At 40.1% G+C, this 19,234-nt stretch overlaps 1 protein-coding gene across 1 annotated transcript; it reads left to right on the top strand.

Annotated features, from left to right (window-relative positions):
• The first annotated feature begins 7,094 nt into the window (after positions 1 to 7,094).
• Positions 7,095 to 9,668, top strand: LOC122731950 (olfactory receptor 4S2-like). The gene is made up of 2 exons (XM_043972190.1): positions 7,095 to 7,108; positions 8,744 to 9,668. The coding sequence occupies exons 1-2, from the start codon at positions 7,095 to 7,097 to the stop codon at positions 9,666 to 9,668; spliced, it is 939 nt and encodes a 312-aa protein (XP_043828125.1).
• Positions 9,669 to 19,234: the final 9,566 nt, after the last annotated feature.

Raw genomic sequence — 19,234 nt, 5'->3', positions numbered from 1 at the left:
AGACATACAGCTTTAGAACATATCATTTATAATCTTAGAACCTGTAATTTATAATCTGAAAAACAAAAAAACACCCAAAAACAAAACAAAAAAGGGGGCACCTAGGTGACACAGTGGATAGAGCACTGGCCCTGGAGTCAAGAGGACCTGAGTTCAAATCCAGCCACAGGCACTTGACACTTACTAGCTGTGTGACCCTGGGCAAGTCACTTAACCCTCATTGCCCTGAAAAAAACAAAAAAAACCCCCAACAAATTTATAATCTGAGATGTTAATTTTCTCAGGGTTCTATAGCCAGTGGGTGTCAGATATGGAACTTGAACTAAAGCCTTCCTCACACTGAAACTGGCTCTCTGGATAGGATGTCATTCTGCTTCTCACTTATTCTGATTGGCTCCACCTCTCAGTTCCTGTAGAAAGTGCCCTATGCCTTTTCCTTTCCTGCCAACCCATTTCCCCAGCTGATACTTAGATGGCATGATTTAGTCTTCTACTTAGGGAAGAAGAGGAAGGTTAACAGCTTTCTGTCCCGCTCCTCCCCCTCTCCTCCTTGTTATGTCTCAATATTATCACATACTCTCTTCTCTCTCCCTCCCGTCCTAGAAGAAGTGGTATAACTTCCATTTCCTAAGCCTAATCCCTCTCTTTGTGTCTTTGATCATGAGTCTTCCTGCCTATTCCAAGATATTGTTCCAGTGCCATTCTGCTGCCTTCTCTACCCGACTTCCATCTGTCAGTCTTTCCTTCACTATTGGCTCCTTGAATAAATGAATGCAAAATCAATGTTCAGGGCCTTCCAATTCTTTTTTTTTTTTTTTTTTTTTTTTTTTTTTTTTTTTTTAGTGAGGCAATTGGGGTTAAGTGACTTGCCCAGGGTCACACAGCTAGTAAGTGTTAAGTGTCTGAGGTCGGATTTGAACTCAGGTCCTCCTGACTCCAGGGCCGGTGCTCTATCCACTGCACCACATAGCTGCCCCCCAGGGCCCTCCAATTCTAAAAAAATGAAACCAAACCAAACATGTCATTGACTATTCTAATCTATTGTACAATCTTCATCTTTCCTGTCCTTCACTGCTAAATTTCTTCAACAATCTATCCAGGAGTATGCTGGAAGCATCTCAAACCAGCTCCCTAGAGCCAACTGTTAAATTTTCTTTCTGAGCATTTACTCCTCAGAAATTGGTGAACCGTCAGGGCTTGATTTATTGTTTTGATGATTGTTTAGACTTTAGAAAATTGTGCAGAGATGATAATAATGCAGATCATTAACACTTAAATGTGTCATGAATACTTTTGTTCTGAGAGCCAGTTGTTAAACATTTAGCACAACATCGCTACTTTATTTCTCCTCACTTCTCAACCACTTACAGATCAGGCTTCCTCTTCTGTACTCCATGTGAAGCCTGACTAAGGAAGAGCATGATTCTGAACAGGATGCTTCTTTCTTTCTTTCGAATTTTATTTTTCACCCCCAAATTACATGTAAAATACAAATTTTGAGATCAGTTTTTTAAAAAAACGTTGTGTTCCAATTTATCTTCCTCCCTCCCTCCCCCCCCCCCCCCCGCCAAGAACTCAAGCAATAAAATACAAACTATATGTGAACAGTCATGCAAAACATTTCCACATTTGAATAGGATGCTTCTCAAAACAGCTTGGGTTAGCATTTGTTCTTTTGGCTACCATGTCATCCTATAGTCGTATATACATTGAACTTGTGGTGCCCTGAAGCCCTCAGACCTTTTTCATAGCAATTGCTATTTAGTCACACTTTTTCTTGTCTTTTTTGTAAATTTTAAAATTAATTTTAGACTTATATACGAAACAAGAAAAGAAAAAGAACATTTCAACATGCACAGCAGCAGCTAAGAAGAGGATTCAATATAAAACAATACATTTCCATTTCAAGAAAACCTATAGAATAAATACTACACATTGTTTTCAAAGCTACCCAGCTTTTCTGTGCTTCCTTCTAGGTTTTCTTTTGTTTTCTGCTGTGCGGTTTTTACTTTTTTTTTCTTTCTTCCTCCCACACTCCCACCCTGAAGGAGGGTACGATTAAATGGGGATATATAGATATGGATATAGACATTTATATATATATATATATATATATATATATACATATACATATATATCCACATATACATAGATATCTTTTAACATAGACATATATACTCATACATATACATGTAGATGATGCATATTTCCACTCGTCATCTCTTTTTCTAGCGGTAGATATTATCTTCCTTCTTTGGTCCAAGTCTTTTCATGCTTTTCTAAACCAACCAGCTCATCATTTCTTACCCTACAGCAGTATTCCAATGTAACCACATCCTATCTGAGAGATTATCTATGAAATTTTCTTCCCAATTTTCTGCATTCCTTCTATTCTTGGCTACATTAGTTTTATTTATACAAGAACATTTAAATTTAAGATAATCTAAATTATCCATTTCACACTTCAGCAATATTCTCACCTTAGTTTAAGGTATGATACTGCCGAGCTATGCTTTTTCCACCCTGTGTTTGTGAATTTAATTTTTTTAAACACAGATGTGGAATTTTATAATAAATATACATTAAATTTGATCTTATTTGATTCTATCCATTCGATTAGCTTGTTGATCTCTTTTTTGGATCTGGACTCTGTCATCATATGTCAAGCATTTCATCATCTGCATATCTGACAAGTGGCTCTGGCTTCATACTAATTGTAAAAATATTTAACAGCACTGGGGAAAGAATAGATACCTGGGGCATTCCACTAGAGACCTTTCTTCAAGTTGACATTGCTTCATTAATGGCGGCTTTTTGGGTCAGGTGAGTCATTAAATTAGCATCAATTAAGCACCTACTATGTGCCCGCAGGCACTGTGCTAAGCATTAGGGATAAAAAGAAGGCAAAAAAGAATTTTTGCTTTCAAGAAAGTCACAGTCAAATGAGGAGGAGACATTAGGCAAGTAACTATGTATATACAAGAGCTAGACAGGATAAATTGGAGCTGGTCTCAGAGGTACTAAGATTATGGAGGACTGGGAAAAGCTTCTAGCAGAAAGTGGGACTTTAGAGGGAAGCCAGGGACACTAGGCAGGAGATAGGTGGTGCAGTGGATAGAATACTGGGGCTGGAGTCAAGAAGACTTATCTTTCTGAGTTCAAATCTGATGGTAGGCACTAGCTGTATGACCTTGGGTAAATCACTTAATCCTGTCTGCCTCAGTTTCTTCATCTGTAAAATGAGCAGGAAATGAGAAGGAAATGGCAAAGCAGTCTAGAATCTTTGCCAAGAAAACTCCAATGGGGTCACCAAGAGTGAGACATGACTGAAAAGACTGAACAACAATAACAACAACAACAATACAATACAGAAACTAGGAGGTGGAGATGAGATGGGAGAACATTCTAGGCATGGGAAACAGGCAGTGAAAAGGCTCCATCAGGAGATGGAGTGTCACATGAAAGGAAGAGTAAGGGGATCAGTGTCACTTGATCAAAGCGTATGCAGAAAAGAGTAGGTATAAGAAAACTAGAGAGGCCAGAAAGAGGCAGATTATGAAGGGCTCTTAAAGACAGAGGATTTTACATTTGATCCTGGATGTACTAGTAGGATATAGCCAGACCTTTGCTTTAGGGAGATCAGTTTGACAGCTGAGTGGGGGATGGATTAGAGTGGGGGAAGAGACAAGGCTGGGAGATCAATTAGCAGGTATGGTAAAAATTATTTGTGGTAAAAATTATTGGTGTTTTAGCTGAATCATTTGGGAGGGGCCACACCTGATCCACCCTGAGATTACATACGCTACTGAGGTCAGAAGGAGAACTCTCCATAGGCAGTTTTTGAAGGACCTCCCCTTTTGGGGGAGGAAAGATTGAACGCTCCCTGAAGGGAAGTGGAGGCTTTTCCGGAATTTGAGCTCCCTCTCTCTCTCTGCTTCTGCTCTTCTGGTGGCATGAGCAACTGTAGACTTTCCAGGTGTTGGTGAGTGAACAACGGAAAACCCTAAATTCCTTTGAATTAGCTTAATTGGAAAAGATCTGGGGATTGCATAGGCTAAGTTTAGAGTTAAGTGTATTTATCTGTATTTCTTTTTCCTATTTCCTCGTCTTTGGTTTTTATTAGTTTCACCTTTGTTGTTTAATTAATTCCCAAGTAATAAAATCTGATCCTTTTGTGAATTAAAGCTTAAAGGCTCCTTTCTTATTGGCCTGGGAGAAGTATCTAAAAAGGGCAGTTCAGAGGGGAGGGTAAACCTAAAAGGTCCCTCATATTTCTGGGACCCCTATATTCTGGTGAGTCACCCAATCAATGCTCCGTATATCAAATTTTGGCCCTCAAACAGGTTACTGCAATAGTCCAGGTAGGAAGTCCTGCTCCAGTGTGGTTTCACTGTTAGAGGTGAGAAGAGGACACATATGAGAGATTTTATGGAAAAAAGAATCTTTATGTTTTAAAATATTTATAGCAACTCTCTTTGTGGTGGTACAAATAAACTAGAAACTATGAGGATGCCCATCAGTTGGGGAATGGCTGAATGAGTTGTGAAGTATCATTGTGATGGAATACTACTGTGCTGTAAGAAATGATGAGCATGTTGATTTGAGAAAGAACATGTATAGATTTACATGAAATAATGACAAGTGAAATAAGGAGAACCGAAAGAACGTTGTATACTGTAACAGCGATATTGTTTTAAGAACAACATTGAGTAACTAAGGAATTTTGGCTGTTATATAAACTAAATACCCAGATTAACAACAAAGGACCTATGAAGGAAGACAGTATTTGCATCAGAGAAAGAACTGATAAGAAAGAACTGATAAGTAGACTTATCTATAGGATGATTTAACACACATATATGTATACATACATATGGTTATACATACATATATACATATGCACACATATACATACATGTGCATACATGCTTAAATATATATGCACATTTTTGTGTCTCATGGTAGCCATCTCTAGGGGAGGGGTAGGGGGAAGGAAGAATAAAAGGAAAAAAGTTACATGATAGCTTTATTATATATTTAAAAGGAATAGCAAGTTGTACATAATAGATGTACAGTTTCACGTACAATCATCTCTTTTCCCCATTATGTTATGAAAGTGCTTGCTTTGGGCAGCTAGGTGGCACAGTGGATAAGGCACCGGCCCTGGATTCAGGAGGACCTGAGTTCAAATCTGGCCTCAGACACTTGACACTGCCTAGCTGTGTGACCCTGGGCAAGTCACTTAATCCCCATTGCCCCACAAAAAAGAAGAAAGAAAAAAGAAAATGCTTGCTTTATTTTGTAGATTTAAAAAAATGGCATAACATGAAAACCATTTGGATATGGGGAGCGAGAGGGAGAAGGGGAGGGTGACACTAGGGTGAGCCTAGTTGACTAGGAAGATGGTAATAGGCAAGCCAGAAGAGGGCAGGGGTTGGGGAAAAGATAAAGAGTTCCTGGGGCATCTAGGTGGCACAGTGGATAGAGCACCGGCCCTGGAATCAGGAGGACCTGAGTTCAAATCCAGCCTCAGGCACATGACACTAGCTGTGTGACCCTAGTCAAGTCACTTAACCCCAATTGCCTCACCCCCCCCCCCATAAAAGGATAAAGAGTTCCATTTTGAGTCATTCAGATAGTTCTGAATCCAGCTAAGTTACTACCATCTGGCCAATATCTCTTCTCTTTATCCCATTAAGAGATATCTGTCAAAAGATTTTTAAAATGTCTAAGTCTTCTATGATTACAACATTCCCCTGACTTAGGTTAGTCTAGTAACTCTGTCAGAAAAAGAAAGGGAAGTGAATCTGGTACGACCTGCACCTGCCTAAGCTGGACTGACATTTAGCAATCCGTGCTTCCTTTTCCAGATGCTTACGGAACACTTCTCCTTGAGCATAGCTTCGAGAATTGTTCCAGAAATTAAAGTCAAATTCACTGGTTAATGGCTTTCTGATTACGCTCCAATCCCTTTTTATGAAAATGAGGACATCGAGCCTTCTTCAGTCTTGTGGAACTCCTCTTGTTCTTTAAAAAAGAGCCAGAACAACCACAATAATAGATGTAATTTATATAATGCTTGAAATTTTTCAAAGCACATGGTACATGCTAAATAAATGCTTAATGTCAGACTCTTGACTGACCGTGTAAACATGATCTCATTTGGTCTTTCCAAGATCACCAATAGCGACTCAGTAATCACACCTGCTACTTCTCAAACGCCACCTTTGGCAGGAAGCCTTCCTCTTCCTACCTCCCCTGACCCCAGACTGCTGCTAAAACCTTCCCCTTTCAGTTTACCTTCCATTTATTCCATATGTATCTTTCATATACTAGTTTACATACATGTTGTTTCCCCATTAGGTTGTATTGCTCTTAGATGGTTTGTTGTTGTGCAGTCATTTTTCATTTGTGCCCGACTCTCTGTGACCCCATTTGGGGTTTTCTTGGCAAAGACAATGGGGTGGTTTACCATTTCCTTCTCCAGCTCATCTTATAGATGAGGAAACTGAGGCAACAGAGTTAAGTGACTTACCCATTCAGGGTCACACAGCTAGTGTCTGAGGCTGTATTGGTACTTAGATCTTCCTGACGGCAGGCCTGGTGTTCTAACCACTGCCCCACCAACTGCCCCTTTTAGATGGTACAGACTATTTTTGTCTGTCCTTTGTATCCCCAGAATTTAGTACAGTTCTTGGCAGATAGTAAATACTTAACCCATGCTTATTAAGGCCTTGGTTAATCTAGGTCTAGGGTCAGTCCATCTAAACCACGTTACTTGAACTCCTTCAGGGCAGTTGGATTCTCATTGCTCATTTATCCAGGGTCCCTTCCCACCTGAGGTTCTTTCTATCTCAGACATTCTGTGTTCTAAGTTCTACCATCTCTCCTGCCTCTGATGTTCTGTGATCTGTATTCTAAAATCCCTTACAATGCTAACATTTTTTGAGATTTTGTCTTGATCAGATACATTTATTGAGGATCAGTCATGCTGGGCAGTGACAGGAGAGAGGGAAATGAGGTGAGGAGTCAACCTATGGCGGTGAGAAGATTCAGTGGACGCAAGACTCACTTCCTTGTTTGAATTTGCTTCCATGGAAACTAGCATGTAGCCACTTCCCACTTGCCTTGTAAATGGCTCAGCAAATGTGGTAAAGGAACAAAGACTCACAGACTGTCAGATCTGGGAGGGACATCAGATATTCTCTAGCCCAACCACCTCATTTTACAGGTGAAGAAACTGAGGCCCAGGGAAGGGAAGTCAAATATCCAGAGTCACATAAGTGCATTGCAGGGCTAAGATTAGAACCCAAATGACTTGACTCTTAGTTCTGGGTTCTCTCTATGACATCAAAATGTATCAGTGAGAATTAAAAGTTGCTATTGAGCATCTTTCTTACTGATGCTATTTCTTCAGAGTCCCTTAATTACCTAATGTTCCTTTCTCTAACAGTAGATAATTGTTTTTGCTACAAGTGAATCAACTGCCTAGTTTTTCTTTGTTAATTTTGAAGAGGATTGTAGTATAGGATTCAGGAAGACCTATGTTCGAATCCTGCAGGTATTACTAGCTATGTGTGATGAATGAAAATCTCAAGAGACAGAGTTTCTGGGTAATTAATAATCAATTTATTAAATATGCTAGCAAATAATCAATACATTGGTGATCAGTGGTTTCTCTTGGTAACCAAAGACTCTGACCATTGAGGTTATCGAATGCTTAAATACCTTTGGAAAAGTGAGTGCCCCTGACAGGTGGAGATCAACCCTGATTGGTGAACAATCAATCAGAAGTGGACATATTCATGAGGAGGTGGGCTAAAAGTGTTCCTCTTCTCCTGTTGAGATCATGACTTAATCATGAGACTCAGCCACCCCTAGAAATCTGGACAAAGGAATCCATCTCTACCCAGACCACTCTGGTTAGTTTTCTCCTTCATAAGATGGGTCATAAATTCTAATGGAAGGTTCCAAGGCTAGAGGCTTATTTCCTAAGGTCAAGAACTCACCTAGACTGAATTCTATTTGTAAGGTCTTCTGGGTGGGTGGTGTCTCACTCAAGATCGAGAAGCTGTACCCAGAAGATTTGGGCAATCTTATCAATCAGCAATGTTCTTCAGAGACTTGCTGAATGACCTACGGGGGCTAGTCCCTGAATGAGGAAATAGGAAGGGAAAAACTTAATCCTAATTTAATAATTGGTTATTAATATAAGAGAAAAATAATCATTTCTCTCATGTGTGACCCTTGGCAGCCACTTAATCCCTCTGGGCTTCAGGTACCTTTCTATTAAGTCATAGATGGACTGTGATTTGGTTCTTTTTGGTAATTCCTACAATAACAATTTCCCAGAAGGAACTAGGAAGGACTAGGACACAGCTTTGCCACTTAATTCCCATGTGACCTTGGGCAAGTCACACTCTGGGTCTCGGCTTCTTCATTTGGAAATTGAAGGATTAAACTAGATGGCCTCTGAGGTCCCTCTCAGCTGTACATCTATGATTCTATAATCTTTCATATATGAACATAGTAATTTTAATTCTTTGATGTGTTCATTTTGTCCCCCTCCTGCCTCCCCCACAGTGTCCCCACTGATCTAGAACTTGAAGTTCTAGCGAGTTGAATAAAAATAGGTATTGACTTCACATGTGATCCATGATCAATGACATTCTTATTTCCTCATACCCCCAGGTAAATTTACACAGTGTGGCTCACCTGAGAATTGTCAAGATCTCATGGAAAGCAATGTCACAGAATTTATCCTGACAGGTCTGTCCCAGAACAAGGAGGTGCAGCAAGTATGCTTCTTACTCTTCTTATTTTTTTACACAGTCATCATCTTGGGGAACTTTCTTATCATCTTGACCATCATGAGCAGCCCAAATCTCAGTTCTCCCATGTACTTCTTCCTCAGTTTCTTATCTTTTGTTGACATTTGCTACTCTTCTGTCACTGCTCCAAAGCTTATCTTGGACTTCCAAGCCAAGGTCAAGACCATCTCCTTTGTAGGGTGCATGACTCAGCTCTTTGGGGTCCATTTCTTAGGCTGCACTGAGATCTTCATCCTCACAGTAATGGCCTATGACAGGTATGTGGCCATCTGTAAGCCCCTGCACTATACAACTATTATGGACCAGAGGGTCTGCACCATATTGATGGTGAGTTCTTGGGTGGGGGGCTTCATTCATTCTCTTATACAGACCCTTCTCACTGTCTGGCTGCCCTTCTGTGGTCCCAACCTGATTGATCATTACTTTTGTGATGTCCATCCCCTCTTGAAGCTGGCCTGCACCGACACTTATGTGGTGGGCGTCATTGTGGTGGCTAATAGTGGCATGATATCCTTGAGCTGCTTCATCATTCTTGTGGGCTCCTATGCCGTCATACTGCTCTCCCTCAGGACCCGCTCCTCAGAGGGGAGGCGGAAGGCCCTCTCCACCTGTGCTTCCCATGTCATTGTGGTAATTTTGTTCTTTGCACCCTGCATCTTCATTTACATGCGGCCCTCAACCACCTTCACAGAAGATAAGATGGTGGCTGTGTTCTATACCATCATAACCCCCATGTTGAACCCACTGATCTATACTCTGAGGAATGCGGATGTGAAGAATGCCATGAAGAAGTGGTGGCGCAAGAAAGTGATGGGAGAGACAAGTACAAAACCCTAAATGAGACTTAACTAAGGGTGTACCAGCTAATAGAGGGACAGTAGAAGAACTTTCTAGCAATTTTCCTTTAAATCTGCCACTCACAGGACCTAGTGAAGGCCTTGTCATTCTTACTCCTCAAATTAACCCCCTCTGATTTGTGATTTCTTTCAATTTGCTCTTTATTCATTCAATCACCAGGTGGCATTGATAACCCCTCACCTGATCTGTTTAGCAAAGAGCCTCTGGCTCTCAGGAGTGCCACATTCATATCAAGTATATATGTGCATACCCCATGAGTGGAATAATGGAGTCAACTCTTCATACTTCATGGATAGTATGTGTAGTATTTGTTCTTAGGATAGCGTCAACAAATACAATGAACAGTAAGTACTTAGTCAAACAAAAATGACTCTTGACTGGCTGCCAGTCCACTGCCCTATTATATCCTGGACATATCCAGAATGGTATAGGATTGATAGGAACTCAGGATTTCTAGGAAATGCATCATTTAAGTTCGTTTAGTGCCCCATGGCCACAACACTTGTGAATGGGCAAAGAAGTGCCTACTTAATCTTGGCTCATGTTTTCACTAGTGCCCATCTTTGGATGATGACACACACTTTGGATTCAGAATTGCAGCTCTGCTTAGGGTATAGGCTTGTTGTTTAGTATGAACTGCAATTCATAAAAGTTGGTGCTTTCTCTGGTCTCAGTCAATGGCAGGGAATGTTGAATGATTTTAGCCTTGAGTAGCCCATCATGAAGTAGGCTAAGCAGATTCAAGAGCCATTCCCTGCAAGGAGCAGTTGTATCACCCTGATACCCTGGTATGGTGGAAGTGATATCAATTAGGGCTCCTGCCATGCTATATTAGAGTATCTCCCCCCGCCAACAAAAATGGTCTAATGAGTTATTTCTATAACTTGATTGATCCAGGATCCTGAGGCTCAAGTCATTGACACATCTTCCCATTTGCCTAAAGGTATAAAAGAAGCCAGTCCACAAGGAGTCAGTGTCCCTTTGACTCAGTAGATGTCTAACTTCTGCATGAGTCACCATCCTCAGCTGACCAGATGCAATTCAGTATGGAGAAGAGAGGGAATGTGTCTATTTAAACCACTGCCATGAGGGTACCATTTCAATATCATGGCTCATCAAACCTTTTATTAACTATTAGATTGCCTATGATTGTCTCATTTCATTCTAATTTCAAACCCAACCTACCAGACTGTTCTAGTCAGACCTGACCTCTGACACTCTATCTACTGCTGATCTTGACTGCAAGATTCCTTTGTTGGAACTACATCGTATCACTTCCTTTCTCATTCCCCAGTCAATGCCCCATTGATCTATACAGTAGGGTGGTGTAGAGGCAGACAGAGTGAGAGGGACAGTGCATCGAAATCTGGGATCATGATACCTGTAATCTCCATTTCACAGGTTTGTGGTGAGGACCAAAAGATACTATGGATATAAAAGTACTTTGTAAATATATATTTTTTTGCATGGGGCAATGAGGGTTAAGTGACTTGTCCAAGGTCACACAGTAGTAAGTGTCAAATGTCTGAAGCTGGATTTGAACTCAGGTACTCCTGAATCCAGGGCTGGTGCTTTATCCACTGCGCCACCTAGCTGCCCCAGTACTTTGTAAATATTAAAGAGCTATGTACACATCAGCTATCATCTTATCTCACAGGGCTACTGTGAGAAAATTGCTATAGAAAAAAGGGCACTATTTTTTAGCAACAGAAACTACTTGGACTCCAGCACTAGACACAACGTTTTACCCTCTCTGGTTGTATTGATCACAGAACCCTTCTCCAGGAGTCCCTTAACCTCATGTTCAATCTGGTAAACTTTGTCAAGGTCAAATCAACATCTTTGGGGATTGAAAGAAATGGCAAATGTGATTGCTGAGCCACTGTCAATGATCTTTAGGAGATTGTAGAGAATGGGAGCTTGGTAAGAATAGAATCAGAGCAGATGTGTTGATGTAAAAAAAAAGAAAGAATAAGAACCAAAAACTACTGACCAGTGAGATTGATTTTGGTTCCTAGCAAAATTCTGGAATTTTAAGTTAGATTTCCACTTTTTTCCCCTTTACTCTTAATCAGGAGAATAAGTTTATGATTGCCAATTAAAATATAATTAGCATACAGAATTCCAGTAGATAATGAAATATTTTGAAAAAAGAATTCTCATTAATAATAGCTAGCATTTATATAGTGCTTTAAGTTTGACAAAACACTTTACAAATATTATTTCATTTGATTATGAGCAGGAGGCTCTCAGAAAAGTCCGTAAAACTTACAAGAATTGATGCAAAGTGAAATGAGCAGCACCAGGAGAACACTGTACACAGTAACAGCAATATTGTATGATAATTGGCTATGAATGACTTATCTATTCTTAGCAATACAATGATCCAAGACAATTCTGGAGGATGAATGATGAAAAATGCTCTCTACTTCCAGAGAAAGAACTGATGGAGTCTGAATGTAGATTGAAACATACTTTTCCTCTACTTTCTTTTCTTTTTCTTTTTTTTTTTGATGTGTTTTCTTTCACAGCACGACTAATGTAGAAATATATTTTGCATGACTGTACATGTATAACTTATATAAAATTGCTTGTCTTCTCAATGGGGGGGCAGGGAGTGAGGGAGAGAATTTGTAATTCAAAACTAAGGAAAAGAGCGTTAAAATTGTTTTTACATATAATTGGGGAAAAATAAAATGTTAAACCAATATTTCCCTAATATTACTTCATTTGAATCTCACAACAACCCTGGGAGGTAGGTGCTATTACTATTCTCATTTGATAGATTAGGAAATTGAAGCAAACAGAGGTTAAGGATTACACAGCTAGAAAACTTGGGTCTTCCTGATTTCATGTACAAAATACTTAGGTCTTCCTGATTTCATGTCCAGCATTCAATCTACTGTACCACCTAACTGCCTATAACTTTCACGACCTAGATTGGCTAATGAACATCTAAAGAAGAAAGTAGAGATCACAAGGAGTCAGCAAGGCTTCGTCAAAAGCAAGTCATTTCGTAATAGACCTATTTCCTTTCTCATCAGGGTTACTAAACTGCTATATCAGGGATATGCTATAAAACTTGTTCTCACAGATTTCAGCAAAACATTTGATGAGGTTTCCTATACCATTTTTGTGGAAAAGATAGAGATGAGCTTTTGTTGTTGTTGAGTCTTTTCAGTCATGTTCTACTCTTCGTGACCACATTTGGGGTTTTCTTGACCAAGATAATGGAATGGTTTGCCATTTATTTCTCTAGCTCATTTTACAGATGAGGAAACTGAGGCAGACAGAGGTGAAATGATTTGCCTAGGGTCACATAGCTTGTAAATGTTTGTGGCTGAATTTGAACTCAGGTCTTCTTGACTCCAGGCCTAGCACTTTATCCACTGTGTCACCTAACTTCCCTTATCCATTTGGTTGGGTTTTGGTTGATGGGGAAACTAAGGCTCAGAGAAAGAAAGTGACTTGGTGAAGGCCAGACAGAGATGAGAATCCCATCTAAGTTTCCTGATTGCAGTCCAACACACTTTCCACTAACCTCTGCTACATCAAAGTTATAAAATAAATTATGAAGTTTTGATGAAATCCCACCTTTAATTAAATGTCTATTTCTATTCCCAATTTTCTTTCTCAGATGCACATTACTTCCTAGAAATGAGTGAAACTTAGATGAGTAGGTGATTCGTTGAAGCAGGCCTCAGCCTTTTCTCAAGTCATCATTTTGTTTGCAGAGTTCCTTCCTATGGGAGCTGAAGAAGACTGCAAGGAGAATTCATTTTTCTGACCATTGCTACTGGTTTAGCATGGTCAGGCTGGGAAGTCTCAGAATTGAAGTCTTTTATTTGGAGTCTCTTATGGGTAGGTACAAGTCCTATAACATGAGGAAGATTTTGGCAGCTGACTTGGCTGCCTTCTGCAGTTTTTGCCCCCTTCTAGGGCCAGAGACCAAAGGATTGGCAGTAAGATCTTGAATTGGAACCTGGATAATTCATCTGTAGATGGGACTGAGTTTGCTTGTTTTCAGAGACCACAGAAGATTTGGGATTACAGCCTGTGTGGGGAAGGCATAAATTATAATTTGTGATTTAGCAATAACAATAGAGATAGATGGTGCCATGGGGGAAGAAAGTAGGGTAGCAGAAGGAAAAGAGCATTAGGAGAATGAAAAGAGCATTAGCCATGAATTAGGAGACAAGGCACTGGGGTCTACTTTGGGTTTTACACTTACTAAGTAGTTGGGTTGAACTTTGAACCAATATTTTTTGTACCCTTTGAACCGTGGGGGAAAGAGGAATCAGAAAGAAGATTTACATACTAGAAGGGTTGAGAAGGTAGAGAAAGTGATGTATACAGGAGATTTTTATGCCCATATTTTATGCTTATCTTTCTTTGTAATTCTGCTATCCCCCTAGTGGGGAAGTTGGTCCTATGCCCCTGAGGTTACTCTCACCTCTATCTCTTTCTGTAACTCTGGGCCTGGTCTTAGCAATTGGTAGGGTCAGCACATATAACGTATTTCTTTTGGTTTTATATACACACAATTTGTTATAACACTTGTTGACCTGACTCACTTAAAACCACAAGTAATATAAATGATGTTTATATGTGCTTAGATCGATTTTGCAGTAAAAATGACCTTGGCAGTGAAAAGGAGGCATGAAATTCTTGGTGGTTGAAGAAGAATGATAGAAAGTAGGAGAGAATTTCATATCACATTATGATTTCCTTAGACATCTTCTCATTCAGTGGGATTCTAGTTCATGTGTTTTTCCCTTGTAAGGGCTAAAATTCTAGCCATTCTGTCTAAAATATCTAATGAGTGGTCGCCAATAAATTATAAGCTTTAGCAAGAGTTTAGACTTTTAAGCATTTATTAAGGAGAATAAGAATTTGGTGAAGAGAGAGAAAGAGGCCTAGATTTAGCTATCTCAGGGAGCCAATGTCTCCAGCTCTTCTCCCCCCTGAAGTCCTCCAGAAAGAAAGCGAGAGAACAAGCCTTGCCTCTTTTATAGACAGGACCCACGAGCAGACGTCACTTCCTGATGCCAAGGAAAACCGCATGGCTTGCCCTCAGAGACCTTCTCCTCATGGTGGAGCTTTCCTACAGTAACTCTCCAGCAGGGGGCATCATTCCAATTGTTACACCCTTAATACATTGGAGGTGTCGAAGCAACTGTAGTGTTATTTGTTGCCTCATGCTCTGCTTTTTGAAAGTTATTTTAATTTCCTTTTGCAAGTATAATTGTCTAAACATATAAACAAGAACAAAAGAAAAAAAAGAATAAATAAAACAGAATATAATATCTGACCACAAATATCTATTATTTACAGATCCCAGAACAAGAATGTGTGTGTTATTTTTGAAATAAATAGGGATAAAGACAGAAACTGAACCTATGATTTAATTGGTAAGATCTATATACCAGAGATCAAAGAAAGCAGAAAATGATCCCTACTTAGAAAACCATAGTTTATTGAGGTGATGGTTTCTTTGCTTGTCTTCTTCTTTTTTGTGGGGCAATGGGGGTTAAGTGACTTGCCCAGGGTCACACAGCTAATAAATGTCAAGTGTCCGAGGCTGGATTTGAACTCATGTACTCCTGAATCCAGGGCTGGTGCTTTATCCACTGTGCTATCTAGCCACCCCTGCTTGTCTTCTTCTTAAAGTATTTCTCACTCCCCACCAAGTTTCTTCTTGAAGAGGGTTTGGAAGCCTGAAGCATAATGGAAGAAAACAGTCTCCTTTCTCCAAAGCTCTCCAGCCAATGTTATCCCTAACACAGTCCTACATTAGAAAGTATTACTCTCTCCACCGATTAGGATGGTTTATGCAAATATACCAGCCCTGGGCACTGGGCTACATACATGTATGAGGAAATAGAGGCAGAGGAAGGAATGAGCAGAGGGTGTTTGAGCTGTAAATTAAAGGAGTTGCAGGAGATGACTGCCTCTTGGCCTATATTCTCCTCCTAGTACTTTATACCCTGCCTTTGTATCTTTGTGCCAGGTGATACGCACATACCTGGAATGACTTCCCCACCACGGCTCTGCCACTTGCAATTCCTAGATCTAAGGTCTCAGAGTTTTGGTTCCAAATCCTGTGTTTTCCTTGAACCCTCAGCCCTTGTTACTGTGAAAGGCAGTTTGGGTTGGGAACATTTCTTTCCCCTTTCAGGAAGAGGGTGGAATTGAGTGTCCCTTGCCATGTTTAATTCTACTCCCTGGCTGCCAGCTCAGGGCTCTACTCTACCTGCTCTCTTTTCTGGTGGGGGATGGAGAAAACCTGTAGGCCCCTTATCTGTTGGCTAAAAAAAAATAAATTTTATATGCCCAAGGAGAGAGTCCCATCTCCATGTAATTTCTCTTCTTTGAAAAAATAAATTAAAAATATACATTATTAATATAATAATCAATATAAATAATTAAAAATACATATTATTCATGTAACTCACTAATTTCTGAACTCTCTGGTGATTATTTTGTTTACTAGGCAAGACAGGAGATTTCATGATTATCCTTTTATTAAGATGTTGGCTTTAATAATAAAATGATTAAATTACCCAGAAACTATGTTTCTTGGGACTTTTTTTTTTTTTTTGGTGAGGCAATTGGGGTTAAGTGACTTGCCCAGGGTCACACAGCTAGTAAGTGTCAAGTGTCTGAGGCTGGATTTGAACTCAGGTCCTCCTGAATCCAGGGCCGGTGCTTTACCACTGCACCATCTAGCTGCCCCCTCTTGGGACTTTTAAAATCATCACAACATACTCATCACACTCTAGCTAGCAAAACATCGTCAGAATTCAATTAAAATTATCTCATTTTTATCTAGAAAAACATTGTGAACAATGCAAATAATGGAGAAAGTGAGAGTGGAGTACATTCACCATTCTTCCAATAAACATCATTCATTCACTCCCTTCTGGATTCTCTCCCTAGGCTGAGCACGGAGCTAGAAAAAGATAAAAGGCTACCTGGAAAGTCTCCTCTATCTGTTGCTGCTACTGCTCCCTCTCTCCAGCCCCTTCTTTCCCTTCTCTCTCTCCAACTTTTCTTCTATCTCTGTACAGCAAGATTAAAAAACTATTCTTGTAAAGGAAAAAAATCTGCCTTCAGTCTTGATTCTATGGTGGCCTTGGGTCTTCCAAGACTGACAAAATGGCAACTCCCAGTGTATCTAGTGCTCAGTGCACAGTAGGTTCTTGGTTAGTGTTTGTGGATTAAACAGAGGGAGAGGGACACACTCCTCTTTCATCCTCTTGTTATCTCTGTTGTTGCTTTGTTTCCCCTTGGCTTACTTGCCAGTTTTCCCTTCCCCCACAGGCAATCTGTTCTTTTCTTCTCATTCCGGGCTCCGAAGAAGTACCCCTAGCTTTCAAGAAGAGTCTCTTTATACTCATATATATTTTTTAATTTTAAAAATTTATTTATTTATTTTTTCTACTCATATTTGAATCATCTGTTCCCCTTCATGGCTCTAGACTACCTGTAACCGGTTCTTTTTGGCAGGGTACATGGTTAGGAGGAGCCTTCCTCAATTAGCTGTAAAGGTCAATAGTCTTCAACTAGCCTAAGCCTTAACTTTGGATCCCTCGCCTCTATTTGTGTCTGAAGGAGCTTGGTGACTTTCTCTCACAATGTCTAGTGAGAAATTATGCTGTGAGAGGAAAGGTCATAGGGCCTTCTTCCTATATGAGTTCAAACGGATCTTGAGAAACTAGCCTAAGTTGTTGGCTTTTTCACCTTGTTTTTTGTTCTAGGTGGTTGTTTATTCATTTTTCAGTTGTGTCTGATTCTTTATGACCATTTTGGGGGTTTTCTTGGCAGAGATACTGAAGTGGTTTGCCACTTCCTTCCCCAGCTCATTTTACAGATGAGGAGACTCCAGGATGATCCTCTTTGCTCTATATACAGGAGGTCATCAAATTAGGACACATTTCCAGGTCTAATGTCCTGCTATTCTCTGTAAAATATCAGAGGAAGGGGCCACATGGACTTTATACCATTATATTTTCTCTAGGCTAAAAGCAAACTATGGCAGCCGGTGGTACAGGGGAAAGAGAGCTTGGCTTGAAGTCAGGAAGACTCATCTTTCTGAGTTCAAATCTGGCCTCAGACTCTTAGTAGCTGTGTGACCTTGGGCAGCTCACTTAACTTTGCCTCAGGTCCTCATCTGTAAGAATAAGCTGGAGAAGGAAACAGCAAACTGCTCAAGTTTCTTTGCTAAGACACCCCAAACGGGGTCACAAAGAATAAGACAAGACTAACAAAAGCAAGCTCATTGTTGTAACATGGTGTGGCTGATGAAATCATCAGGGAGGAAGGGGTAGAAAGGGTCTGGTACTGGTCAGACAGCTCCACCTTCCATAGAGACACCTACCGATGTTACACTAGAAATGGGTGAAAACACAGACCACTAACTAGATGATTGAAGCAGGCATTGAACTTTCCCCCAAGTCATTATTTCTTTGGCAAGGTTCTCTCCCCAGGGAGCCAAAGAGGCCCTCAGGGAATATGATCTTCTGGTCTTATCTGCTGGGTTAGTGCATTTTATAAGGTTTGGGCGCCTCAGAATTGAAATCATGGAGGTGAGTCTCTGATGTCACACAACGTGAGTAGCTGTGCTTTTGTTGCCTCTTGTAATTCTTTCCTTTTTCTAGGGGAAGGGACAAAAGGATTGGCCATGTAGTCTTGAACTGGGCTTTGAATGATTTACCTGCCAGCAGGACACACTTTGCTTATTTTCAGAGATCATGGATTATCTTGAGATTTGTTGTGGGTAGGGTGAAGGCAAGTCATAATCTGTGATTCAGCAATAACAATAGCAAAGTTGATGCCATGGAGAGGCTAAGACTGTGTAGTGGAAACTGAATGGAGAGACAGGTTCTAGTATGGTTGCTGACACTAAATGAATGGCCTTGAGCAAGTCACTTCTATCTGGGTCCAATTAATTTATTCTCTTTGGTTGAATGAAAACGTTGGACTGGCTGATCTCTAAGTTCTTTATAGTTATGAGATGGAATGTGTGACATTCTAAGTCCCTTCCAGCACTGACTTCTATGTTCAATATTTTAAAGTCTGATTCCTTATTCTCCTTTGTGGGATCTTGATCCAGGTCATGACCATTAACCATGGGTTTTTACCAAGGCTTTTTCCAGCATCCTCCTCTCATCTTCATCTATACAATTTAGTTTAGTGATATTATCAGTTGATCATTGGAGCAATGGATTAATTTAATCTCTAAGAATATGATTCCCCCACCTATATATCTCTCCTGACATCCAGTTTTGCATCTTCAACCTCCTCTTGGATATATCATACTGTATGTCCAACAGACATCTGAAACTCAACATGTCCACAGCAGAACCTCTTATTTCCCCCCCTCTCTTCTTAAATCCCTCCTCTCTTCTTACATTTCCTATTTTTCTTGAGGGTTTCACCATCCTTTCATTTACTCAGGCTTATAATCTAGGTGTCATCCTTAACTTCTCACTTTCTCTAACCACCCCAATACAGTAATTTGTAAAGTTCTACTGCTTCTACCT

Source organism: Dromiciops gliroides, chromosome 6, assembly GCF_019393635.1.
Source record: "Dromiciops gliroides isolate mDroGli1 chromosome 6, mDroGli1.pri, whole genome shotgun sequence".
Lineage (NCBI taxonomy): Eukaryota > Metazoa > Chordata > Mammalia > Microbiotheria > Microbiotheriidae > Dromiciops > Dromiciops gliroides.
This window is presented reverse-complemented; position numbering and strand designations above follow the sequence as displayed.